This window comes from Malania oleifera, chromosome 10 (genome assembly GCF_029873635.1).
Source record: "Malania oleifera isolate guangnan ecotype guangnan chromosome 10, ASM2987363v1, whole genome shotgun sequence".
In the NCBI taxonomy this organism is placed as follows: domain Eukaryota; kingdom Viridiplantae; phylum Streptophyta; class Magnoliopsida; order Santalales; family Ximeniaceae; genus Malania; species Malania oleifera.
In genome coordinates, this window is record NC_080426.1 from 43,696,783 (window position 1) to 43,724,481 (window position 27,699).

At 35.9% G+C, this 27,699-nt stretch overlaps 1 protein-coding gene across 2 annotated transcripts; it reads right to left on the reverse strand.

Moving 5' to 3' along the window:
• Positions 1–269: 269 nt before the first annotated feature.
• Positions 270–27,699, reverse strand: LOC131165286 (AT-hook motif nuclear-localized protein 9). Of its 2 annotated transcripts, XM_058122943.1 has the most exons (6): positions 27,156–27,628; positions 25,954–26,485; positions 23,867–23,934; positions 22,726–22,857; positions 1,842–2,012; positions 270–1,034 (listed from the first exon to the last, which is right to left on the reverse strand). In XM_058122943.1, the coding sequence occupies exons 2-6, from the start codon at positions 26,375–26,377 to the stop codon at positions 804–806; spliced, it is 1,026 nt and encodes a 341-aa protein (XP_057978926.1). In that variant the 5' UTR covers positions 26,378–26,485; positions 27,156–27,628; the 3' UTR covers positions 270–803. The 2 variants fall into 2 exon arrangements, with proteins under 2 accessions (XP_057978926.1, XP_057978925.1); XM_058122942.1 differs by having other exon boundaries at positions 25,954–27,699.

The following is a 27,699-nucleotide window of genomic DNA, read 5'->3' on the forward strand; positions in this document are numbered from 1 at the left end:
TAACATAACATAATATTTAATTTCTTATAAATCTACAACTTAAAATTCATGCTTTCAAACATTAGTAAACTCTTATCATATATTGTAAAATAATCAATAATTTAACAGAAAATCTCTCCCCTTACAGTTATGAAAGCATTTGTTTATGGGAAGTAATGTTTCCAATACATCTATTTGTATAATATATATATATATACCCACACTGAGAAACATTTATGGGTCTGTCGCTGCACAACTGCCATTGTGGTTCTAGTCTCAAACACAGCTGCTTGAATGTGCAAATGAGTATTTGCAATTAAAAAGAGATACCTTTTGAACATCATGTCAAAGCAATGATCTGAAACGATCAGGAATTCAAAAAATCAGAATTCTGCATTAGCATTTTGTCCAACTTCACACCATCAAAATCCAAGGTTGGAACACCAATGACAGCATTTTTCGCAGGAGATATTTGAGGCATCTTCAACTAGAGACGCATAGAGAGCAACACATAATCTGATCGAATTGAATCGAACTTACAATCATGGCAGCACGCTGTCTAAGAAGATAATCCATAGCCACAGGCTTTAGAATAGATTAGGAGATAATGATAAGCTCCAAAATGAAACTAAAATTTCCTTGGGCTACAAAAATCAGTACAAGCCCATAGTCGACTGGGTAAAATGACAACATCCATTAAGCCACGAATCAGGCTAGATTTTTTTCAAAGCTTCTGAGACTCGAGAAAACTAGAGCTAAGGTGGCTTCTGAAAAAGCAGCAACATATATACAATTCCTCCCATGCTTTGCTTTATAGAAATTAGTCACCCACGCATCAGATCAATGTCGATATGGGCATTCTGCATATCCATTGGCCGTGAACCAGGCCAAGCAGCCAATGAGGAAGCTGAAATGAGATTCTGGCCAGGTGGAATACTAGATGGAGTTACTGGATTGTCAACTGTCTGACCATCAACATCTCCATTGCCTTCCGAAGCTGTTCCAGCTTTGTTTTTCATTTTTGAACCGCCACATACGAAGCTCCCTATGATCACCTGAAGCCATTCATTATTCCTTTGAGCCTCAAAAATAGATGACTGCCTAATGGCAAAAAATCCAAATCATAAACAACCTTCTTTACACAATCAGGGCTGCTTCCTTTCTAGTTCTATTATTAATTATCATTTTAGATATAAAATAAATAGAACAGTAGCAGCAACCGGTGCCAAAACGCCAGACACCAGTCTCCGGCATCTTCACGGCCTCAGAGTAGACCAGTTCAACCAGTCCGTTTTAACTGGTCACATTATATTTATATAAAACAAATAATAAGTAAATATTCTACATGTTTTTAGCAGCTAAAAAACCATAAGTAAATATTTTATGCATTTTTTGAATAACAAATTAGGCTTTAATGTAAAAAAATATATCAATCCAGTTTGACTTTACAAAAACTGGCAGTAATACATGTGCATGTACACGTGAGGGCACATGGGAGTCAACACACAAGGATAGGTCAAATTAGCCTTGGTGCAAAATCAGCTACAGCTGCACCTCTTAATAAATTTTATAGGGTTTATGTTCTGACAATCCCACTAGCTATGAGGTTAGATTTACTTACTATACTTACTCCGCTCATCAAAACTCATGTCAACCAGATGTCATTAACCATTTTGACTAGGATATTAGTCCACATTAGGTTAGATGTTATCTCGGTTTTATATTTAGCTCCTGCTGCAATTTCATCTCACTTACTGATAGAAGGGACTCATAGAACCCACATACTGGTCATCTTACTCATGTTATATCAAAGAGCTGAACTAGAATGAAAAAATCATGAACAAAAGATCCACGAGATTCACCTGAACAGTGCTTGCGGCAATAAGCATTCCCCCAACTCCTCCACCAATGACTCGACCATCAGGACTAGAAAGGGAGATACTAAGACCCCCAGTCCGGTTACTGGGACAGTAGCAACCATCACTGTCGATGGGCAAGTAAGAGCCTGACAGACATAATATCTCAAATCGCCCCTGCAGAAGTCAAAAATGAATCATGATGTATATTGTATAATATATATAATCAAACCTAGGATAGCCATTGGAGAGACAGGAGAGAGACATGCTCCATAAAGTCCAATCCCAGAAACAGAGAGGATATATTAGAACAAGCTGATCATTTTATTGTTCGAATGGCTTCCTAGAGAAATATTAGTAAAATAGTCTCTGCTCAACAACTGGAATTCAATCTAAGAGAATAAGAAAAAATTGATTTGGTAACCAATAAATAGAATCTTTCTAAAACAGGCACTTGTCCAGCCTTTTTCTGCTTCTCTATTGTGGCAGAATCTAACAACAGGCATACTGCATTGTAACATACCCACATCATCATTTAGGCAAAAACATACACTTCTTTAGAGAGCCTACAGAGCAAATAGTTTGAATTTAAGAGGCTGTTTGGTATTATTTTTTTATCCCGCTTTTGCTGCAGCAGAGTCAAAAAATAGGTGATGACAGCACGCTTGTTTGCATTGGTAATTTATTGTTTCCGTTATCAGGTTTCAGCAGTTGAAGCAAAAACTGAAGATCTAATTAATTTGCTTTTGTTTCCAGTGCATATCCAGAATTCACTTTCTGGATTAAATCATCCTATGCACAAATTTAAATAAATAATTAAAATAAATGACTATATGAATTTAAATATAATAAAATCAAAAAAATCAATACTTTTTTTAAAAAATTAAAAATTTTAAAATATAATAAAAATCATTCATAAAATATTTTACCATTTTTCAATTGTCATATACAGTAAGATTGTTCATGGAGCACAAAAGTGTTAAAAAATATAATAATAAACTGCTTATTATTAATTTATAGAATTTATTATTGTATTTTCTAATTTAATTTTTCATCTCATTATTTTAATCATATTTTTTAGTTGTTATTAATTGTTTATCTTTTTAGTTTGTTCTAGTTATGAAAATATTAACCAAACAAGTTGCCAATATTGGTCTTTAGTTTCTACTCTAGGTGTTTAGCTTGCTTTCTTTTTTTTTTTTTTTTTTGCCAAAAGATGGCAGCATCTCCAAGCTTTATTAGAAAACCCCTCACTTATAGCAGAGGAATACCGTGATTCCAATCTTGAGACTTTGGGACAACAAAAGCAAACTCCAAGACCCTAAAACTAACTTAACCAACATAAACCAAACCAAAAAACCAAAGACCAGCAACCAAACAAAAAAACTAAGAACTAAACAATTATAAGTGGAAAACAAGCAAAACTTCAGAAGATAAAACAAAACATCATAAGCGCAAAGAAGGAAAACCCAACAAATCCAATCGAAACATTCCCCTGACTTGCTGAGGAAGATCATCCTGACAACTATATGATCGAGAAATACCAAATTCACCCTATTTGGCAAAGAAATCTGCACTTTTATTCGCCTCCCTGTAAACATATTCCACTTTGAACTGTATGTATCTCAATGCTAGCATAAGCTCTTCCCACAATTCCCATAAGTTCCAAACCAAGCACTTCCCAAAATTTATTCACTGAACCAACAAAGTAGAGTCACATGCAATCTCCACTTGATCAAATCCAAGATCTTTGCACAGATTAATCCCTAAAATAATCGCCTTCAATTCAGCCATGTTATTTGTTCCATAACCCAATAATGAGGAAAAAGCTACTTCAAATAAACCTTTTTCATCTCTTATCACGCCTCCACCACCACAATTACTTGGATTACCTCTACAGCTCCCATCCACATTCAACTTAACCCAACCTATCCCAGGTTTACACCATCTAACTACATGAGGAAGATGAACCCCCACATTTTTTACTTGAATATCCAAAGCGCGAAGGACTGCAATACCGGTGCAAGAAGCAGGTGCACATTTATTTAACTTGTCTGAAATGGATCTCAGCCAATATTTAATATCAAGCCACACAATTCTCACCGAATCATGAATTGATTCCATCCTGACTCTACATCGACGAGTCCAGAGTCTCCAAATGATGCGACTAGGTATAAGACCTACCAAAATATCTAACTGTGAGGCCCGTCTTGCACAACTAAACCAGACATTAACTCTACCTTCCCAAGTACTCGTTGCCATACAACTAACACCCAACGCCACTACTGCTTTTTTCCATACCTCCTAAGCAAAAGATCAAATGCAAAACACATGGTCTAGAGATTCAATCTTGGCATTTGAACAACAATCACATCGAGAGGCCATTTGAACACCTACTTCTTTAATACGAGTATCAACCGGAAGACAAGCGAACCAAGACTTCCGCATTGACACTCTTTTTGGCAACATAGGATGCCAGATCCATTTTGCAACTGAGAATTCCTCTTTATGCTCCCTTATAATTTCCCAAGCACATGCCGTGGTGAATTTCCCATCTGTTGAAGGTTCCCAAATTACTGTATCTGGACCCTCCTTGCAAGAAATAACAAAGTTCATTACTTCCTCAGCCTGATCTTCACCCAATAGATCCACTAATAAATCAATATTTCACCCATCTCTATCCCAACAATCTCGAGTTCGTAACTTATGATTACTAATTTCCTGAACCTTAACACCAAGGGGACCGGAGGCTAACCAACGATCAAACCAAAGAGAAGCCGACCCTTCTTTAATTCGAACATGGGCATGCTCTAAAACTTCAGGAATCACACGAACAATCGATCTCCAAAATCTGGTTCCTTTATCTAGTTTCATTTCTCTCAAGTGGTGTTTCTTATACAAATACTTGACTTTAAAGAATTGAGTCCACAGATTATCCATAGTTAACAATCTCCACACAAACTTCATATGCAATTATTTTTTTACCTCCTCCAAATCCCTAACACCCAAACCACCCTCACAAACAGGCTTACATATATTAGACCAAGAACACCAATTCCTTTTCCTTTTGTCATTTACTCCACTCCAAAAAAAATTCGATACCATAGAATTTATCTTTCTGAAGACAGTATTAGGAATGTCCAATACCGCCAATTGATGAACCGCCATTGATGATAATACATGCTCAATTAAAATTAGGCGTCCCCCTTGAGATAAAAGCCTAAATTTCCAACCCACTATCTTTTTCCCTAATTTATCAACTAGGGGCTCTAAAATACGGGCCATAAGATGTCTCGATACCAAAGAAACACCCAAGTATGTAGCAAGGAAACCTCCTTCCGCAAAATCAGTCATCCTTAATAGAGATCTCTTCTGAGCAAAAGCAATTCTCTCTGACAAAAAAATACTTGACTTTTCTTTATTTATCAATTGACCAGACCAATCCTCATACTTCTTCAGAGTCTTAATAAGCATTCAAATGGAACTTCTCTTGCCATTGGCAAAAATAAGAATGTCATCCGCATAAAGAAGGTGAGATACCAAAGGCGCCCCACGAGAATGATAGTAAGCCCTTATCTTATTCTCCATAAAATTTTTCATTAAAAGCCGAGAGAGAACTTCCTGTAAAATAATAAATAGATAAGGAGATAGAGGATCTCCTTGGCGAAGCCCTCAAGAAGATTTAAAGAAACCCTTATAAGTACCATTCATCATAATGGAGAACCAAGGAAAGGAAACACATTCCGCCACTAAACCACAGAATCTTCGTGAGAAACCAAAGCCTTTCAGAATCAAGTTTTAAAAATCTCAATTGACCCTATCATATGCCTTAGTCATGTCCACTTTGATCATTACATTTCCACCATTAGACTTCTTATGCAAAGAATGAACCATTTCTTGTGCCAAAGAAATATTTTCAAATATACTTCTACCAGGAATGAAAGCTCCCTGTTCCGGAGAAATCAATGCAGTTTAGGTGTTTAGCTTTCGTTATGGTTTTCTTTTCCAATATTTTTTTACCATGACACCAAAAGGCCCCTAAGAAAACACAAAGATCAATTTATAGGCATTATGCAAAATTGGGAACTCAATAATTATGGTAAGATATTGAAGGAAATTACGTGGTCCCTCTACAACCACCAATCATATAGAAAGACCCAAGGAGGAGGGAGTGGAAGAAACAAGGAAAGATTATTATAGCATGTATACACTAAATAAAGGAGAAGAGAGGGAGAGAGAGAGAGAGAGAGAGAGAGAGGGAAAAAATAAATAAATAAATAAATAAGGAGAAAGACCCAAGGAGGGAGTGGAAAAATGGAAGAAAGATTACTATAGCATGCACACTAGGGGTGTACAAAAATTACCGAAAACCGAACCGAAACCATAAATGGTTCGGTTTTTCGGTTTTTGGTTTTGGTTGCAGTTTTCAAAATTAAAAAGGTTCGATTTTGGTTTCGGTTTTATGTTGAAATCGAACCGAAAAAAACCAAAAAATCGATTTAGATAAGATATATATAATATGACTAGTAAAAATATAGCATGCAATATAGCCATATAGCCACTATAGAAAAAAAAAAAAAAAATCCTCAATAAATTTTTAAGAACTTTATGAAAAATAAAGGTTATTTTTGTTAAAAGTGTCCAATATATTTTATTTTGTTAAAATTATGAGTCCCTACAAAAAAATTAAAATGCTCAATAAATTTTCAACAACTTTATGAAAAATAAAGGTTTTTTTTTTTTTTTGTAAAAAAAAATTGGTTTAAAACTGAAAAACCGCAACGCCAAATTTTCGGTTTTCAATTAAAGCACAATTTTGATTCGGTTTCGGTTTCAGTTTCGGTTCGGAAATCCCAAAACCGAAAATTTTGGTTCGGTTTTCGGTTCTAGCCAAAACCAAACCGAACCGTGTACACCCCTAAACTCAAATACTCAATAGAAAGATTACCCAGAAGTTTTTTCCAAACACAATGACAGTCAATTTTAATATGGTTTGTCCTCCTATAAAAAAATTGCATTTAAAGCAATATGAATAGCAATTTGATTACCTCAAATCAACTCCGAAGGCCATGAACACTAACACCCAAGTTCTTCCAACACATTTTTTAACCAAATCAATTCATGGCTAACATATGTCATGGTTCTATACTCAAGACTCTGTACTTGACCTTGCAATCACAATTTGCTTCTTACACTTCCAAGGTGCCACACTTGTTACATGAAATGGAATCAGGGAGAAGGGAATAAAATAAATCAATTGCTAGCTTCATGTTCTCATTGTAATTTTCACCCGATACTATTCCCACTCCTTTCCATTCTACAAACCAAACATGACATAAGTTTTCACCAAGCACACAAAACCTAGTCATAAATCTTTTGTCAAAGGGTTGTTGAAGTTTTAGGTAAAACAAAAGACCTAACACAGTGATAGACATTTCCTCTATTTATAATAGGATAAATCCAGCAAAAGCCCCTGAATTTTTCAAATATAACACTCCACCCCCTGAGTTTTTGAAAACTACGAAAAAAAAAATCCTAAGCTTTAATTTTATTGACAAAATGAACCTTCCCTTAGTTGACCATTAGTCAAAAGTAGTATATATGTAGAAAAAATAAATTTTACCCAAAATAAAATGATGTTTTAGAATGACATCAATTTAATAAATTAAATTGAGAAAATTCATCAATATAATGTCTTGAAAACTAGTTAAGCGAATTGAAGGCCTAACCGATTCTCAAATTGACTAGTCCAACCAGTCCAATACTAGCATAATAAAAATTCAATTATTATTTCAAAATTTTAAAAAATTAATGAATAGATATGAAAAAAAAAATTATTAATAAATCATAAAAAATACCTAGTAATTAGAATGCTACTAAATATTTGTTAGATGCAATTTTTAAAAAAAATTAATGACAGAATACACCATATAACAAAGAAAACATAGTTCAATATTTTTAAATTCAAGTTACCTATCAAAATTCGTATTTTTAAAATTTTAAAATATATATATATATGTATATATATAAACTAAAATTTCAAAATTCATACTTTTGACGTAAAACTATAAAATTGAATGTTAGTGTGTAAAATATAAATGCTAAATGGATAAATAAAACTCATATTTATATTAATTGGTTGACCTTTGTTGAAGGCAATTCACCAATTTTTTCTAATTTTATTCAAGTTGCTATGTTATTTGATATGGTGGGGCAAAGGATACTAATCTCCCTTGAGACTTGATAAAAAGACACTAATCACTCTGAGGTTTCAAAAATTCCAAGAACTTCCCTTTAAGTTTCAAAAATTTCAAGGACCTCCCCTAAGATTTGCCAAAAAGACATAAACCTCCCCTTGTATTTTGCAAAAAGCCAAGTCTTTTGAGGGGAGGTTTGTGTCTTTTTGACAAATCTCATGAGAGGTTTGTGGCATTTTTGAAATCTCGGGAAAGGTCAATGAAAATTTTAATCCCTCAAGGATGGTCTATGTCCTTTTGCCAAACCACAAGGGAGGTAAGTGTCTTTTGCCTAATATGGTATTCACTAGACCTAGAAAGCAAGCCACAATTCAACCAATCAATCTATCCAAGCGAATTTTTAAACTATATTTTATTTTATAAATATATATTTTAGCGATTCAATTTATATGAAATATATATATATATATATATATAATAAATTTTTTGGAGCAATAACATTATCTAATTATTTTTTCTAAATTATTAGTATTATTTAATTTTATATTTTTAATTTTTTTTTTAAATAATAGTTTAATTAAATTACCATGCTTATATCAAATGGTTGTCTCGAACCAAATGATGGGTGCTTGATTCACATATAAGATCAATTTTCAAAATATATTGTACTTATGTAACTAATTTTGCCAACTTATTTCATTAAATTCATGTAATTTTCTAATTTATCTTATCAAATTTGAACGAAAGGGTAAAACTGTCATTTTGCGAGATATAAAATTTTACTTTTTTTCACTAAACTTAATGGTTGACTAACTATCACCTAAAGAAAGGTCCATTTTGTCAATAAAATTAAACCTCAAGAGGCTTTTGGCAATTTTTGAAAACTCAAGGGTTAGAGTGTCATATTCAAAAAACTCAAGAAGTATTGGATTTTATCCTTTACAATATATATCAAGTACATTCTAATGATCATCATAATACCCTTACTAATTCTCACTTATTAATATAACACTAATAATACTAAATGAATAAAATAATAATTAACACCACCACCCCCCCCCCCCAAAAGTTGGGGCATATAGCATGAGCTCCTAGCTTGTTATAAATGAATTTAACATAAGCACCCCCCCCCCCTTTTAAAAGGTATGGCAAACAAATTAGCAAGCCTACGTATTGAACTTCACATAAGTGGTTGTAATGACTTCCGCACAAGTTTCTCCCGAACGAAATGGCAATCAACTTTAATGTGCTTTATCTGCTCATGGAAGACCGGGTTTGAGGCAACATAAGAGCAGCCTAATTAGCACACATCAACTCCATAGACCAAGAATGTGGAAAACCACATTCTTCCAACATGTTTTAAACCAAATAAGCTCACATGTAGTGTGAGCCATGGCCCTATACTCTAACTCAGCACTTGACCAAGCCATTACAATTTGTTTCTTACTCTTTTAGAAAATCAAATTACTACTGTTAAAGCTTGATATACATTGTTGGACCTCACAGCTTAAGATTTTAAGTAAAGTGGTAATCTAACATGATATGAGAGCTGGTTACCAGGAGGTACTGAGTTCTACTCTTGTTGCCTGCATTTACTGTGTGGTGTTTAAAAAAAATTATTGTGTTCCCTATCATGGGCGTTATTTATCGTGGGTTTATCTCTCCACATGTTGTCGAGTTGCACATGCAGGGAAGTGTTAAAGCTTGATATACATTGTTGGCCCACAACCTAACGGCTTAAGCTTTTAGGTAAAGTGGTAATCTAACCACCACCAACAAAGATGCAATACCCAATCATGGATCTTCTGTTTGAAGATGATTCGGCCCATTCTACATCAGTATATCCCTCCATATAAGCATGACCCTGATCTCAATATAGGAGACCTCACCTGGGTGCACCTTTGAGTCATATCAAGAATGCAAATTACTGCATCTCAATGACTTGTCCTCAAAGAATCCAGAAATTGACTTACAACACTTACTGCAAAAGATATATCTAGTCAAGTGACTATAAAAAATTTCAACTTTCCAACAAGTCTTTGATATCATCAAGGATTAGGCAACAAATCACCAATATTTGACACTAACTTCTTGTTGGGATACATGGGTGTATCAACCGGTTTAGATCCCAACAACCCAATCTCATCCAACAGATCAAGAACATACTTCCTCAATGACAGAACAGTTCCCATACAAGATCTGGATACTTATATACCCAATAAGTATTTCAATAGTCCCATATCTTTGGTTTGAAACCTAATCTATAGAAAATGTTTTAGGCCCTGAATACTTTTATCATCATCACTTGTAATTACAATGTCATTCATATACGCAATAAGAATCTTGCCAGTGAAGCGTGATGATAAAACTCAAAGCAATCCACTACACACCGTTGAAGGCCAAACTCAAGTACTATAGCACTAAATAAACCAAACCATGCTCTAGAAGACTGTTTTAAACCATATAATGCCTTCTTGAGCCGACACATTAAGCCCAAATCCCCTTTAAGCAACAGACCTCCTCCTCAAGATCACAATGCAAAAAGACATCCTTCACATCTAATTGATGCAGAGCCCAGTGACAAGTTAGGGCCAAGGAGATGAACAAGCGTACTGAGGTAAGTTTGAAGGAAAAGGTATCAAAATAATCCAAGCCATGCAATTGAGTATATCTCTTAACAACAAAATGTGCCTCTAGATGAGTCACAGAACCATTAGGGTTGACTTTCAAAGTCTATATCCAACAATAACCAACCACAAGTTTGTAATGACAAAGAGATACCAATTCCCAAGTATGGTTGTCCTATAACGCATTCATCTCTTCAACCATTGCATTCCTCCACCAAAGTGGGCTAAGGCTTTAGAAATAGATTTAGGAATAGCAATAGAAGATAGAGCGGTTATCGTTGTCTTGTAACGCATTCATCTCTTCAACCATTGCATTCCTCCACCAAAGTGGGCTAAGCAAGAATATAGAACAAAGTGAAGAACAGAGAAGGGGAGGGAACAGAATAGGGGTGAGTATAGAATTAGAAGACAGATAAGAGAAGGAAGAAGGAGAAGAGAGGAGAAGAACAAAGAAAGGGAAGGAATAGAACAGGGGTGAGAGATAGAATTAGAAGAAAGATAAGAGAAGGAGAATTAGAAGAAAGATAAGAGAAGGAAGAAGGAGAAGAGAGGAGGAGGAGGAGGAGGAGGGAAACTGCAATTTGATTCAAAAAAATAACTATACAATAACTTGCATTTCCAGCACTTATACCACTAATACAACTAACATGTATTTACAAATAGGACCCAACTAAACACATAATTACAAATACTAAAATCCCTAAAAATACAAAGAAGTCTTTCCTAAACCTACACCTAAAATTCGTGTGTCGAATGGGCGGCCTAGGAAGTACAGGTGGTCCTCCATCAATTGGTAACAAAACAATAATAGGAGGGTAACAAGAAGTCATAGAAAACAAAGTTCTAGATGGGATGTTGTGATACATCTGCAATTACCTTTCCAAAAAAAATGGAAGGATCAACATCGTGGGAAATATGATCATCAAAATAGAAAACAAAAGGTGTAGTAGTAGAAGCTAGAGAGGACTCTCTTCTTTGGAGCCAACATCATGAATACACCTGCAAATTAGAGCGATCAAGACAATGAGAAGGACACAAACTACATGGAAACACAGGTGGATGATTGGGTAAGGACAACAAACTAGAACCTAGAAGATTAGGCAGGGGAAAGACTTATTGAGGTCAAAAGTACTCAAGGACTAAGAGTAGTATGGTGTAGACCCAAAGAAGGTAATATCTAGGAGAAAAAAAAAACAAGTGCAGAGTAGGACTATAACAATGATTTCCCTTCTAAGTGCAAAAGTAGCCTAGAAAGACACATTTTATAGCACAAGGATCAAACTTATCCACCCTAGGGGTTAGCTGAAGAATGAAGGACACACACCCGAATATAAGAAGAGGCAAAAAGAACATAAGTGAATTAGGAAAGAGAACGAATTAGGAAAATTTATCACTAAGAACAGCGGATGGCATCTTGTTGATAAGATAGCAAGAAAAAAGTGCAGTACCTCTCCAAAACACTTTTAGAAACATGCATTTGATAAAGTAAGGTGCAAGTGACTTCAAGGATATGTCTATTTTTCCTCTCAACCCCATTTCATAAAGGAGTGTGAGCACAAGATGGCTGATGAACAATACCAAAATGAGTCATATAAGTAGTTAATAAGTACTGAAATACTCTCGAGCATTATCACTTCAAAGTATCCAAACTAGCAATCCAAATTTGGTCTTTATTTCATAACAAAGGGCACAAATATATGAAATAACTTAGAAAAGTATTTTATTAAATAGAGTCCAGTCATCCTTGAATAATCATCCACAAAGATTACAAAGTATAACCTAACTTGGACACAACTTGACTAGGACCCCAAACATCAAACTAGACTAACATGAGAAGGCTTGCTGCCAATTTCTTGGCTTGGGAAAAAAGTGGGACACGATGATGCTTTCCCAACTGACAACACTCACAATCAAGACTAGACACAGGTCTCAAATCAAAAACAAGTAACTTCAACTTTTCCAATGAAGGATGGCCAAGGTGACAAAGGATTTGGAGAGGCATGGCAATAGCAGTGCAGGCAGTGGAAGGAGATAGCAGCTCAAAGTGATAAAGTCCACCAGCTTCGCAACTTCCGCCAATCGTCTTCCTCATCATCTTCAAATCTTGAACCACAGAATTAGGGAAGAACATACTGAACAATTCTTGGGTTTGGTAATCTTTCTAACTGAAATACAATTGAAAGGAAACTTAAGAATACACAAAATAGGAGGAAAATAAATAGAGGAAGTGGGATTTACAATCCAAATTCCCTTAATGACGTTGGTGGATCCATCAGCAGGAATAACAAGAGTTAAGTTTTCAAGATACTAGAGAGTAGAGAAGAAATTAGGTATATATGTGAAAAGATCAATGGTAACGAAATATATAACCCAAGGACTAGGACAAGAGGTACTCGATGATAGGCAAACCATAGGATTACCTGATTGGGAAAAGGATGCAATGGGAAGGGAAGCCTTTTGAGACATTTGGATCTATTGGAATTTGGAATACTCTTCATCTAGCATAGATATAGCACAATGCTCCCTTGTTGGGAGCCAGGTGTGGAGGTTGTGCTCATTGCATTGGCGTCACAAGAAGGTTTACCAAGGAGAAGCACTACTCAATAGTATGACCTCCTCGTCCACAATGAGTGCACTTGCAAGGAGTGCCTGTACCTTGTCCATATCTTCCACCACAGCCACTCAAACGACTTCAATAACTTATGCGGCTGCTTGGTTGAAAATCAAAATTACCCATGCAAAGGCAGGGGAATGTGTGCTAGAGGAAGCACAAAGGATGTGAGAATAAACATTGGACAATGATAACTCTATACTACCAAGTATCTAGGACCAAACTACCTCATACTCAATGTATTAAACCTGCTAGAACCCGAAGAACTGTGATTAGCTCCCTTCGCTTCCATCTCACGAAAATTCGCAATTATAGGTTGCACGACTTCATCTCTGCATAACACTCTGTAACACTCCTATTTCCTTGTTGTAACTGGAAATACTCCCAGGATAAATCATACATATGTCTAATGTTACTAGAACACAAAAGCTTGACATAAACCCAAATCTCCTTACATAGATCCAGATGCAGGTACATCCATGCAATTTGGGCTTCCACCAAGTTCCACAAGAGGGAAACAATCAAACCATCTTCTTGAATCCACACTTCTTTTCTCCTCATCAGAGGGCCTACATTGGAACAAGTGGTCACATTTTCCTAACCATGTTAAATAGACCTTAAAAAGCTTAGACTACTAAACATAATTCTTTCCATCCAGCTTTTCAAATGTTATATGTACCAATGATGAAAGAAACATATTTTTGGAAATCATAAACTCCATCCCAACACTCACAATCTAGTCCAATGTCAAACAAGACGAACAATCAAACTAACCAAAACAACCACAAACATGGTGAACCACCAAAACAACCACGGATAAGTCACCAACAAACTAATATAACACTACCATCACCCCACAAAATCAACATATGAATGCTGCCAGCTAGCCACTACTCCAAGAGACTTATCAATGGCCTTTACTAATACATAATAACAACTAACAAATTGCCACGACTGCATGGTCGAAAAAGGTTGGATCTTTGAACAAAACATGTCCAACAGCTTGATATTATGGTCTATGGAAGAAATCAAGACAAATGGGAAAAAAAATGCAGCAAAAAAATGGCTTGGAAGTGTTTTCACGCGACAACACATGGGGTTGGCTGATGCTTGGGAGCGCATGGAGTGGTTTCAAAGATGGGATTTTACATGGCTACAAATAGGAGGGTTTCGTTGTTAACTATGGTTTTGTGAAATATGGAAGGGTTTTGATGGTACGTCTACCACAATCATCTCTACCAAAAGGATTTTCGAACCACCTTGGGAACCTCTGTTATTGCCAAGATGAGTATCAAAGTAAACTAAGTAATGAAGGCAGATATCTCTGTGCTAGAATTTTTGGAGTGCCTAAACTAGGAGGTATTGAAAGTATGAGTGTTTGAGTAGGAACAGAGCACCTAAAAAAAGACATTGCACAACTAAGAATCATACTAGGCCGACTCAAATGCAGGTTTTTCACTAGCTAAAATGCAAATAATTGTCATCTATTCCTCATGGCTTTGCATCTCACAAACTTCTTCAATTATGATTTGCACAATATGAAGTTCCTAGTTCACCTTGACAAAAAGTATTCAGTAATACTACTATAGCTATTGTTGTAGTTAAAAGTACTACAAAGTGCATATGTAATCCTAGATCTCATAACAAATATCAAGGTGCAAACACATACTAACCTATGGTTGAAATCAAAATGAATAATTTCTGTATTTCTTGAATTAATTTGTACAAGCTAATACACAGTACTTATAATACAATCGGGTATTCTAAATATGGAAACAATCTCCTAAGGTAATCTCTCTCAATAATATACAATCCTCTACATAAATATTCCCCAAATCACTCCAAGATACTCGGGATTTCTACACTCCACTTCAAGTTGGATCATAGATATTGATCATATCCAACTTGCCAATGAAATCATCAAAGCTCTGTCGGGCTAACCCTTTGGTAAAGATGTCTGCTGTTTGTTCCTTGGTAGGTACATAAGTCATACAAATGGTTCCTGCCCAATCCGCATCTGTTAAGACTTCTATTTCCTTGCTTTCACACTTCTTGAAGAAGAGTCCTTTGCCTAGAGAGCCCCTGAGATACCTGAGGATCTTGTATACAGCATCTACGTGAGTCTTTTTCGTGAATGCATGTGTTGACTTACCACACTTACTGCAAATGCAATGTTGGGTCTACTATGTGATAGATAGATTAGTTTACCAACCAACCTCTGATAACTCTCCTTTTCAACCGATATTCCGCAGTCTTCAACTCTCTTTACTGCTTCAATAGGGGTTTCACTAGGTTTGCATCCAAGCATGCCAATTTCGGTTAGGAGATCAAGGATATACTTTCGTTGAGAGACACTGATACCCTTTTTTGATCTAGCAACTTCCATTCCCAAGAAGTACCGCATTCGTCCTAGGTCTTTAACTTCAAACTCAGTAGCTAGGACTTTCTTCAATCTTTCCATCTCCACTGTATCATCTCCAATTAGGATTATATCATCAACATACACAATCAAAATTGTTTTGTTACCACTTTCAGACCGTTGGAAAAACAGTGTTATCTGATTGCTCTTGTCGGTATCCTTGGTTCTTTATCACCTTTGCAAATCTATCGAACCATGCTCTAGGAGATTGCTCGAGTCCATACAAGGATTTCTTGAGTTTACATACTCTGTTTTCTTCACCTTTCTTACTGAAACCAGGTATCATCATGTAGACTTCTTCTTCTAACTCGCTATTTAGAAATGCATTCTTAATGTCGATTTGCTGCAATGGCCAATCCAAGTTGGCTGCCAATGACAGAAGGACCCAAACTGTATTCAATTTTGCCACTAGTGCAAATGTCTCCATGTAGTCAATGACATAGGTCTGTGTAAACCCTTTTGTAACAAGTCGGGCTTTATACCGTTCAACTGTCCCATCAACTCTATATTTTCACTGTGAAGACCCATTTGCAGCCTACTGGCTTCTTCCCTCACGGAAAATTCATAACGTCTCAAGTTCCATTCTTTTCCAGGGCCCACATTTCCTCCATGACAGCTTCCCTCCATTCAAGCTTCCTAGATATTCTTTGGAATTTTTATCCTATCAAGGTTAGAAATAAAAGCACGACACGCTGTAGAACAGAGTTTTATAAGACATGTATTTTGACCAGGGATATAAAGTACATGACCTAGTTTGTTTTCTGACTGCAATGGATAAATTGATGTCATCAGGTGCAGACTTATCAGAAGGAAGCTCATGGTCATCTATTACCTGATCGGGACTGGGTGTGGACTCATGGTTTCTTGGAGCTATCACTGGTTCCAACTCTCTTGGTGCCTCAAGTATGAGATTCTCCATGCTCTTTGTTTTTGGTTTCCTTGAGTAAACAAGTATTTCCTTGTTATTTTGTTTTTCTGCATCTCCCCTTGAATTTAAGTGATCTTTTGTACATGACAGGTCAGGGAATGATGTAGTGGCAGACTCATTATATGGCACATATTCATCAACAAAGAAATCAAAAATCGATCTTCACTCCAATTCTCCCCCTAAAGAGAGGGCTTTGGGAAGTGAGGAGTGGTTTCAAAAAACGTGGCATCAAGGCTAATAAACAATTTTTTTGTGATAGGATCATAACATTTGTAGCATTTCTAAGTAGGAAAGTAACCAATAAAAACGCACTTAATGGCACAAGGTTCCAATTTATCTCTATTGTGAGCATGAACATGTACAAATGCAAACACCCAAAAAATTTTTGGAAGAGATTCGAGTTGGGCTAAGAGTTAGGAAAACATTCTTGGAATATTTGGAGAGGAGTGGCAAAAGAAAGAACCCGACCAGGCATTCTATTAATGAGATATGCAGCTATTAAAATGGCATTGCCAAAAAAAATTTTTTCATATTTGTAGTGAACATCAATTCCCGAGCTACTTCAAGAATATGTCTATTTTTGTGTTCGGCAACCCCATTTTGTTGAGGGATATCCACACAGGAACTTTGATGGATAATTCCATTTTCTTGAACATAATTTCCCAAGATAGTATTGTAATATTTTGTACCATTATCAATACGCAAGATTTGAATGTGAGTTTGGAATTGTGTTTGAATCATAGAGTGGAAATTGATAAAAATAGAACGGACTTCAGTTTTATCTTTCAACAAGTAAACCCAACAAACACGAGTGCGATCATTAATAAAAGTAATAAACCATTTCGTGTGAGTGCGATTAAGAGAGCGCGAGGGCCCCCCATAAATCACTGTAAATCATAGTAAAAGGTCTAGATGGTTTGTATGTGGATTTTGGAAAGGAATTACAATGGCGTTTTGCAAGTTCACAAATCTCACACTGAAAATCAAAAGACGTCTTATTTGAACAAATGAAAGGAAATAAACGTCTTAAGTATTGAAAATTTGGATGACCCATCCTAAAATGCCATAACAAAATCTCACTATTCCTAGAAACAGATGCAGAATCACAAATAGCAGTTTGACATTGTTCACTCACATTAGCCTCCTCAAAGTAGTAGAGTCCTTCACACTCCTTAGCACTGCCAATCGTCTTTCCCGGTGATAGATCCAAAAAAACACAATGAGAGGGAAGAAATTTAGCAAAACAATTAGAATTCTTAGTTAACTGGCTAATGGATAGTAAGTTGCAGGATAAATTAGGAACATGAAGAACGGACTCTAGTGTGATGGAGTCAGAGAGTCGGATATTCCCTTTGCCTGCGACAAACGAGAGTGATCCACCTGCAATTTTAACTTTCAAATTTCCAACACAAGGTGAATATGATGAGAAAAGATGATAGGCATCGGTCATGTGGTCAAAAGCACCAGAATCAATAATCCAAGAAGTTTTGGATTTAGAGGTTATACTCAAGGCTTGCAAAAAATTACCTCTTTGGGCTAAAAAACTCGAAGAAATATTTGTGGAAGACGAAGCTCTGTAATAACTAAATGACATCTAGTCCGCCAATATAGATAGACCCTACCTCAACATTTTCTCATCAATCCCAATCTCTCTGTCGAAGCCAAAAACGTCAAAGTCTCACTCCATTTTTTCCTCTTCTTCTTCTTCTTCTTCTTCTTCTTCTTCTTCTTCTTCCTCTTGGCCACGCAACGCGGCGTGACGGTCAGCATTATCGGGAGGAAGCTTGTGTCAGATGTCAATGAGGAAATAGAGGACCTGGTCGACACTACGCTTGTGAATGTAGAAGGTGGAGATGGCCATGACGGAGGCACTGATCAAGGCGTCCGTGGCTAGATGTAGCGACGACGCTAGTGACGAAGAGAAATCCATGGGGACGGGTGCAGTTGGTCAGAGCAACTGCCTATGCAAAATGCTATGTAGAGTGTTGGAGGAGTTCTCGATCATGTGCTTGATCGTTTGAGACTCGAGAACCATGATCTCATCGACCTCAAAGGTCTCGCCGTCGGAGCTCCTCAGCGTGATCTTCCTTGCCAACATAGTCGATTCCGCATGTGAAATTGGAAGGAAACCCTAACTCTAGAGTTCTTCCCTCTGATGCAGAGATAGGGCGAATCGCAGACCGAGTGAAAGAACTTGGAGGAGTTCTCGAACCTCGTGAAAGTCTGTTGGAGGACCTTGTGAGATTCAGAATGAATAATTTCCACATTTCTTGAATTAATTTGTACAAGCTAATACACAGTACTTATAATCAAGGTCTTAAATTTCGATTTCGACTCAAATTTCGAAGCTCCAAAAGTACAAAAATTTCGACGGATATTTCGATTTCGATGTCTATTTCGATTTCGATTTCGATTTGAAAAAATAACGGAAATTAGTAGTAAAGCATGGAATTCTTTGTGAAACTTTAGAAATGGTTAACAAACATAAAAATATAAGTTTTACGACTAATATATTACAAATTAAATACATCTATGTTTTGTATGAGTTGGAAAAGTTGTAAAATAGTATGTGTATCAAACATGTTTGTTAGATAATGTACATTAAACATATTTAGTTAATGCAAATGAAATTCATAAATCATTTAAATATTATTTATTATACAGATATTGATAATTTAGACATGAATGGTTAAATAAAAAATTACTAGAAGTTTATTTTTTCCATATAATTTCAAAAGCACTTGTGATAATCTTTTGTTTCAATAAAATAAATTAAAAGCGAAATTTCACTTCACTCTCGAGGTTTCGATAAATTTCGACAAATTTCGCTAAAATTTCGAGGTTTCGATAAATTTCAGATGATTTGTTGAGATTTCGACAGAAATTATGCAAGACGGAAATCGACTGCCATTTCGATTTCAAAGGTGACGGAAATCAGAAATTTCGACGGAAATCGAAAATTTCGACAAAAATTTCGACAGTTTCGTGGAAATTTAAGACCATGCTTATAATACAATCGGGTATTCTTCTAAATATGGAAACAATCTCCTAAGGTAATCTCTCTCAATAATATACAATCCTCTAAATAAATATTCCCCAAATCACTCCAAGATACTCGGGATTTCTACAATGGTTCTGCAAAATTCCATAATGTGAGACAACAATGCATCTTCTTGAATCCATATCTTCTTCCTTTTGTCATATCACTAGGCAAAATAGATGCTTCTGTCAAATAAATCTTGACAGCCTTATTGCAACTAGTTATCACCATTCAACTTCTTAACCAAATGATTCATGACAACAACGAGGGAACTACACTCTTAGGATTCGAGAACCCCATCCAAAAGGGAAAACTAAAAATCAAAAAATCAAAAAAACAATAAAACGACTAACACACCACCAACTCTCCAACCACCAACAAGAAAACATGACAAAACCAAAACCACCCCAATCACCAATGTGGAGATATAAGGTCTAACAAGCAATCATACGGCATAGACAAACTGCTCTTGCTCTCACTTAGGGCATATTTGGTATTATCGTTCTTTTCTGTTTTCTGTTTCTATTTTTGCATAGTGAAAAAACATATTATAAGAATATGTTTGCTTATGTTATCAATTTTTGTTTCTGTTGTTGGTTTTCAGTTGTTTGCAAAAAAATTGAAACCAAATTTTAAGTTTTCAGTTGTTTTGGCAACCTGTTACCAGAAAATTTAGTACCCAAAAATAGTTCTTTTGAATTAAACCATTCATTTAATATACCTTTAGATTAAAATTAAAATAAATTGATCATATGAATTTAAATATAATTAAAATAAAAATATACATAAATTTCAAAAGATAACAAAAAATCCAATTACAAAATATTTTTACTATTTTTCAATTGTCATGTCCGATAAAATTTTAATGTAAAGTAAATTTTGGAAGTATAACAATTAAGTAAAAAATTATAATAATTTTTATTTTTATTAGAGTATTTTTTTAATGTGGATTTTTTTTTTTTTTGAAATTTTATTATTTCAATCATATTTTTATAATATTATTTAATTTAAAATGAAAATAAGCATTTTTTTAGTTAAGTTTTAAATTTGTTTTAGTTTCATAAATATTAACCAAGCAGGTTGCTGTTTCTAGTTTTTAGTTTTTGTTTCTGTAATTTTTGACAAGTGATACCAAAACAGCCCCTTAGCTTACAAAATCTTGAACAGATAAGACATCACCAACCAAATCTAGATTCTTGGGCGCAAGCCTCACAAGTCTTAATTCTTTAATATGAAAGCATACAAACTAATGTGTTTAACATGGGTTACAAAGGGAGTTGAACCATCACAAACTAGATCAAGGCAAAAAATAAGCACCAATGAAGCCTCACACATTTGTGGGAGCTATTGACCTATGATTGGTGCCTTAGGCAGTCAACGTAGAGCTGCCAAAATTAGCAAGGTCTAAGGGTGATTTGAGTTGATTTCTCAAAAAATATGCAGGGGATTGTGGAACAAAACTGACAATAATGTCAAATGAGTTTCCAGCGACGTTGACAGTGATTTCAGCTCACTCAAGCACACGACTCATCTGAGATGACAGTGAGGCATGGAGCTGAGACAAAGGGTCTGGTTTGGTGATAGGGCAGTTATATAGGGCTTTAGGTCATGAGTCTTTGCTCTGTACTGTGTTAAAAGGATTGTTAATAACTAGAGAATGAACAAAATATATAGGTCTCTTATTCTATAAAAGGCATATCCAATGTACAGTAAAGAAGGATAATAACCTTCTAACCTATAATGCTATAACTGTTTTGAGCCATGGCCAAAGCTCATTGCTAACTTGAGACCACAAACAAAAAGATTTTAAAGGGTGAAACTTACAACAGAGAATGTAGGATGCAACTGAAACAATCCTCAAAGTTGCAAAAGGCACGTCAGACTGAGAGCAATCCCAACAAGATTTACATGGGAATTAAAAAGGGAAAAGGGTAGCGGTGAAGGGCAGTGAAATAAAGTAACTAGTTTTGTTTTTATCCCAACATGAACAAATCCATGTCATTAGCAATAATAATCTGTCCCCTAATGGCTTGACCATGGGAGGTTCAAGTATTGGAATTCCTGCATTGACAATATGGACTGGTGTAGAAGGGCTTTGAAAAGGCGGCATAGTGCAATCCAATTGGCCTAATAATAATACCAAGCAACATACATTTATAGGGGCTCTTAAATAAAAACCAAAAAAAGAAAAAAGTGACAAGGACCTGGAGTGCACACTAAGCCTTGTGGTGAGGTTTTTTAACAATCCTATATCTGCGAGGCTTTTAGCCTAGTGTACCTTTTTAAGAATGCAAATCAATTAAAAGGAATTTTCTTCTAAAAAAGATTTAGAGAAAATAGCGAAAGATCGCACAACACATAATGTTCTTTTCAAGGACAAATAGCTCATATGAATAGTTATCCCTACATAAGATTAATCAAATGACAAGTGGCATGGTTTCCAAGCAAAAAATTCACTAAGGCCTTTCATTGCTGAGGCCTACTGCAACAACAGCCATCATGGCAATACCCAAATTCCAAAGCATCTTCTTGGAAGACACGTGATGTGTTCATTTCAGCAAAGGAAAACTGTGATGCGTTTGGGTGAAGAAGCAGGCCAAAATGTTAAAGTAAGTCGCAACAAATTGATCTTCACATAATATTTTAAGAAAATATGTCATCTATAAAGCAAATAAAAACCAAAATATTAGGGGAAGGACCTTCTACATCTTTACTAGAATCAATAAAGAAATGTATGATTCTTTAAGCTGCAATCTTTTGGTGATCTAGAAGGAAACATATAAAAACCGAAATATTAGGGGAAGGACATTCAACATCTTGACTAGGCTCAATAAAGAAATATATAATTCTTTAAGCTGCAATGTTTTGGTGATTAAGCATTTTTCACAAGCTAAGACTCATTACAATTATCACACACCAAATTATCCTTCTTATACCAGATTGCATTTGAAAAGAAGGATATCAAAGAAAAAGTAACAACCATTATGGACCAGCATTCTTTATAGCTATGACAACCATAAGATGTGCACAAATGGCATAAAAACAAGCATGCAATTAAAGGCTTAAACCTCATATGTGACAAAGCCACCAGAAGTTGAAGGTTGACGAAGAGTCACAGTGGAGACAGAACCATTGGCTGACAAGATGCATATGGCCCTCGGCCCCTGCTGTGAGAATGCGATTATTTTTGTTGCAATGTCCTACAAGAAAAAGACAGGCAATTTTAAGACAATATCACCTTGACAAATAATACAGAATGTAAAAGGATACATTACCAACATGAAGAAAGTATGCCTTAGAATTCAAAGGAAACAATCACAAAGTATAAGCATGGTTATAAGCCTTCTCCATGCTGCTAATGAAAAAATGAGCTGTGGACTCGAAAATATGAGAAATTCCAGCTGAAGGAATACAGAACGACAAAAAGCTTTGTCCAGACCAGAAAGCATAGGAGAACCATATTGAGCAAGTCAACCTAAGCTTTTTCATTCCTGGATCAAAAATTTTCATGTCCCTGGTATTTACAAATCTCCTTTTCTTCCCTTAGAGAGCTAAAAACCCAACATTGTCTTAATTCTACGGAACACTGCTTTTGGGATCACATATAGTTCATTGAAAAATCAAACAATCCAGCAAACCAAATCATAATTTCTATTTTTCCCATTCAACTCTCTTTCATCATTGCTATTATCATTTTCACGTTACAAAGTATTATCCCATATTTGTGCCGCTATTAAGAATGCTGCTTGACTTTAATATACTATTACAGATCAAGTAAAATAAAAACTATATTGGGCGAAGTCAAAAATCCTTATTTAGACAGCCTAATAGAAGCTATCCATGTAATTTGAAGAAATTCCGGAAACACTCCTCACATAGAACCAGGGAGAGGGGCTGTTTAACACAAAACATAGTGAGCCAAGGATAGACAAAGTAGTCAAAGTTCATTGAAATTAGGTAATCTAAAAGTCTGATGGAAGTCTAGCTCCATCTGAAACTGAAGACATCAGGTATCATTTTTTTCAAATTTCCCATGATCCAGATAGCAAGAGGCATATGGGTTAGAAATTGTCAAAAAGGCCAAACACATATACCATATTAGCTTTACCTGCACTGACATAGTACATAATGTTCCATGACAACAAATAGATGAAGAATAGTATTATAGCACAAAGACACTTATCAAGATTGGTGGAATGTATGGCATACTTCTCCTGTAGCAACGCTGATGATATGTGGAGTGAAGCCCATCCCAGCGGAACCAGACAGCCATTCACCTAGCAAAAACAAGTAATCGATTGCAACATCATTCACCTACCAAAGGACACAATTACAGGAAAAAGACAATAGCATTCAAACTATTTAAGGGAAATATTTTTTTGTGTAGGAAGGAAAAGAGGAAGCAATAAATTTGCTTAAAAAAAAAAAAAAATAGGTTAGATCTATACATATAAAAGATACAATATGCATGCAAATGAACTAAACAAAGAGAGTACATAACCATTTTTAATTCATCCAGTTCTCAAGTACAGAATCAAGCTGCTTAGGAACTTGTTAAAGCTTAATATACATTGCTACCCCACAACCTAGCAGCTTAAGCTTTTAGGTGAACTGGTAATCTAACATGGTATCAAAGTTATGGTTGCCAAAAGGTCCTGAGTTGTCTTGTTGCCATGTTTATCAAGTAGGGATTAAAATTTATCTTATTCCCTGTAATGAGTGTTATTTATCAGGACTGTGCTCAAGTGTAAAAGCATAGTATACATTGTTGGCTCACAACCTAACAACTTAAGCTTTTAGGTAAAGGGGAAATCTAACAGAACTAGAAGGCCCATAGCAGCTATTGAAAAGTGTTAAAAACATAATATACATTGTTAGCTCACAACCTAACAGCTTAAGCTTTTAGGTAAAGGGGTAATCTAACAGAACTAGAAAGCCCATAGCAGCTGTTGAAATGGCTGGCAAACTCTAGACTATGAACTCGTGAAACTAAAATTAGAGGCACAAATGGGATGGAGATATGTCAGCTAAATCACCAGAGAAACATGGAATGTTCTGGCTTGTGGAATTGGAATGGAAAGGTATGACATGCTCTAAAATGCAGCACAATAGGGCTATACTTATATAGTTAGATTAGTTAAAAACATGTTATTTAATAGTGGATGTAAAGCTGTTTCTAAATCAAAAATAGATTTTCTTTGGTAAAATAGATTAACAGTGATTGGGAATAAAATTATATAACAATAATGCTCCACTCTTTTGTTTAAAAAGAAATAAGCAACAGCTCAGTAGTGAAAGCTTGAACAGTTATATTTAAAGCTTCATTCAAGCTGCAAATTAAGAAAAATCAACCAGGTTGCCTGAATAATCTATGAAAGTATATGCTACATAATTATGTTAAAAGATGCCCTAGTTACAAATTTATTATTAATTATGATGCAGCTTCCACTAATGTAGCATAATGTAGTTCAAAACAAACTAATTTGGGGCTGATTCTCAAATTCTAGACTAGGCAAGGACCCCAGCATAAATTTAATCTCACTTAAACTGAACATTTAAATCAAAAAATTCAAATCATCAGACAGATCCACCAATTTATAGTGCAACCTTTTTATTTCATATATAATGGTTTTAAATACTAAAGAGATTGCTTAGTTGCATGGTCTTGAACTGAACAATTAGAATTGCTTAAAATCTGTACCGAGGTCTAATTTGAACTGAAGGGATATTTGGACAGTAGAGTGAAAGGAAAAATTTTACCCTGCTCCAAGCCTTAATGAAACAGAGTAATTATTATCAGCTTCAAGAAGGAAAAAAATATGAAAAAGGTTAAATCAAGTGGTATCAAATTTGGAAAATATTTTCATAAATTAAGAAACTCTGAAGATCTCATGGATTTTATTTAGGTTGATTAATTCACAAGCTGGTAATGGTTGAGTCAAGTACCCCATCAGGACAAATGAGTATTTGGGGCTTATGCTAAGGTTGGTACATTTTCATTTAAGTGAGAATGGTTCACAAGTTCAATAAAAAGCTGTCATGGGGACCAACTATAGTGAAATTGACCTCCCCTAATAAAGATTACAAAGTGATCGCTTGGCACTGTGAAAACTGAAATGATGCATTGTAAGGGATAAGCTCGCTCATGCAAGATATTCTTCTCCCATCATGGAATGACAAGGGAGTGTCACATGTGAACATTTTTGCAGAGCATTAACTAAGATTTAGTAAAACCAGATGCAAGTTGCACATTCTTCACAGTATGAGACACAGAGAGATTCACCAAGAAAACTCACCAAAAGAAGCCAATTGTTGCTTCTTCCCAGATCCTGGTGGTCGGCCTCTACCACGCTTCTGGCTTGATGACACGGTCGCTGGTGGAGTCACCGATGAGGGAGACAAAGCCAAAGACACAGTTCCATCCGATCCATATTTTCGAGGTCTGCCCCTTTTTCTTCGCACAGGTTCACCTTGAGGCACTGCAGATGGTGCACCTACATTAACGTGAGGGGACATTGCAGATGATGGCTCTGCTGGTAACGTTGATCCCATAGAACTGCCTCCAATGTTGGACTGATATGGTGCATTTGGATTAGACAGTGGACGAATACCTGATGATCCATGCAAACCAGTCTGTGTCCCAGGCCCAGTGCCAGCCATTCCTCTCTGCATATAATAAGAAGCCGACCCAGATAACGCCATAGCTTCCCTTCGATCCATGCATTTACTTCCAATAACTTAATCAAGTTTCTCTCAACCAACGTTCACCCAAATTTCAATTTAACCAAAGCTGTTTAGTTACCTCCTCTCTGCTCTAATTTTCCTAGCCTACAAGCACCAGAAGAGACGCACAGTCCAAACAATTACGAAATGAAGAAGAGCGGAAGTTTTTAACACTTGACAGAATGCTCCACCACGAACTTGAAATCGTGAAACTTTTTCAAAGACTTCAAAAATTAAGGAGAAAAGGCTATATGAAGCACGCATAAGTTAAACAGAATACGAAAATGACTTGATTCTGCTCCATTAGAGCTGAAAATTCTAAGCAGAGATGATCATCACCAGCGAAATCAATGCAAAATCCCTCAAAAAGACAACCACGCCTATTACCAAACGAAGAGAAACCAAAGAAACAAGCAAATGCGACAAATTCAAGATGAAAAGGCTTTTACCACGTACATTAGTTCACAGTGGAACATATTATCTCTTCAAAAAACATTTGAAAAAAAAATACCGGAAGATTTAGATCAATTATAATAATTAGCTCTATTCATCTAGAATTTGGGGAGGGTAGGGGGAAGAAAGAGAACCCAGATTCAGAGAAACAGGAAGACAAGCAGAAATCAAGACAAAATTGAAAAATAAATAAATAAAGTTAACTGAATCAAAGCAAGACCCAAAGCTTTTCCCTCTGTTTCTTTTTTGGTAGTGAAGACCCAAGAATTTGACTGGGGAGAACTTTGATGGAAGCAGAAAAATTCCAGCTATTACAGCTTACCAAACCCTAGGCGCAAACCGGAAGGCTTCATTACGAAGACAAAGAACAGAGAGACTGAATTGGTCCACTCTCACCAACCCATCACTAAACCTTAACCACCAAGCATCTTCCAAGGTAACTCAACCCCCACATGGCACGAACCGAGAAGTTCATATCAATGCCACTTGCAGAACCGAGACGAAGATGAAGGAGAACCACAACAACACAAGAAACACGAAGTTTGTTGAAAACAGGGGTTGGAGAAGGACAGCGAGGTGGTCTGAACGGGGGGCAGGTTGAATTGAAAGCAGGGAAATGGATTAGAGGCCTGGAAGGAGCTGAAACGATCGCAGCCGAAGATTCTGACTCTGGGAAATCAAAGAAGACGCCGTTGGCGAATTTACAGCTCTACAACTGGTCCTCACTGGACTGCATCACTCTCTCCCTCTCTCTCTCTCTCGTTCTGTCTTTATCTCTCTCTGTTTCATGTGTGGACACTGATGATAATTCACTACCGTTCAGAGATTTTGAGAAGCAAACAAAACTCGAAACAGAAAAAAAAAAA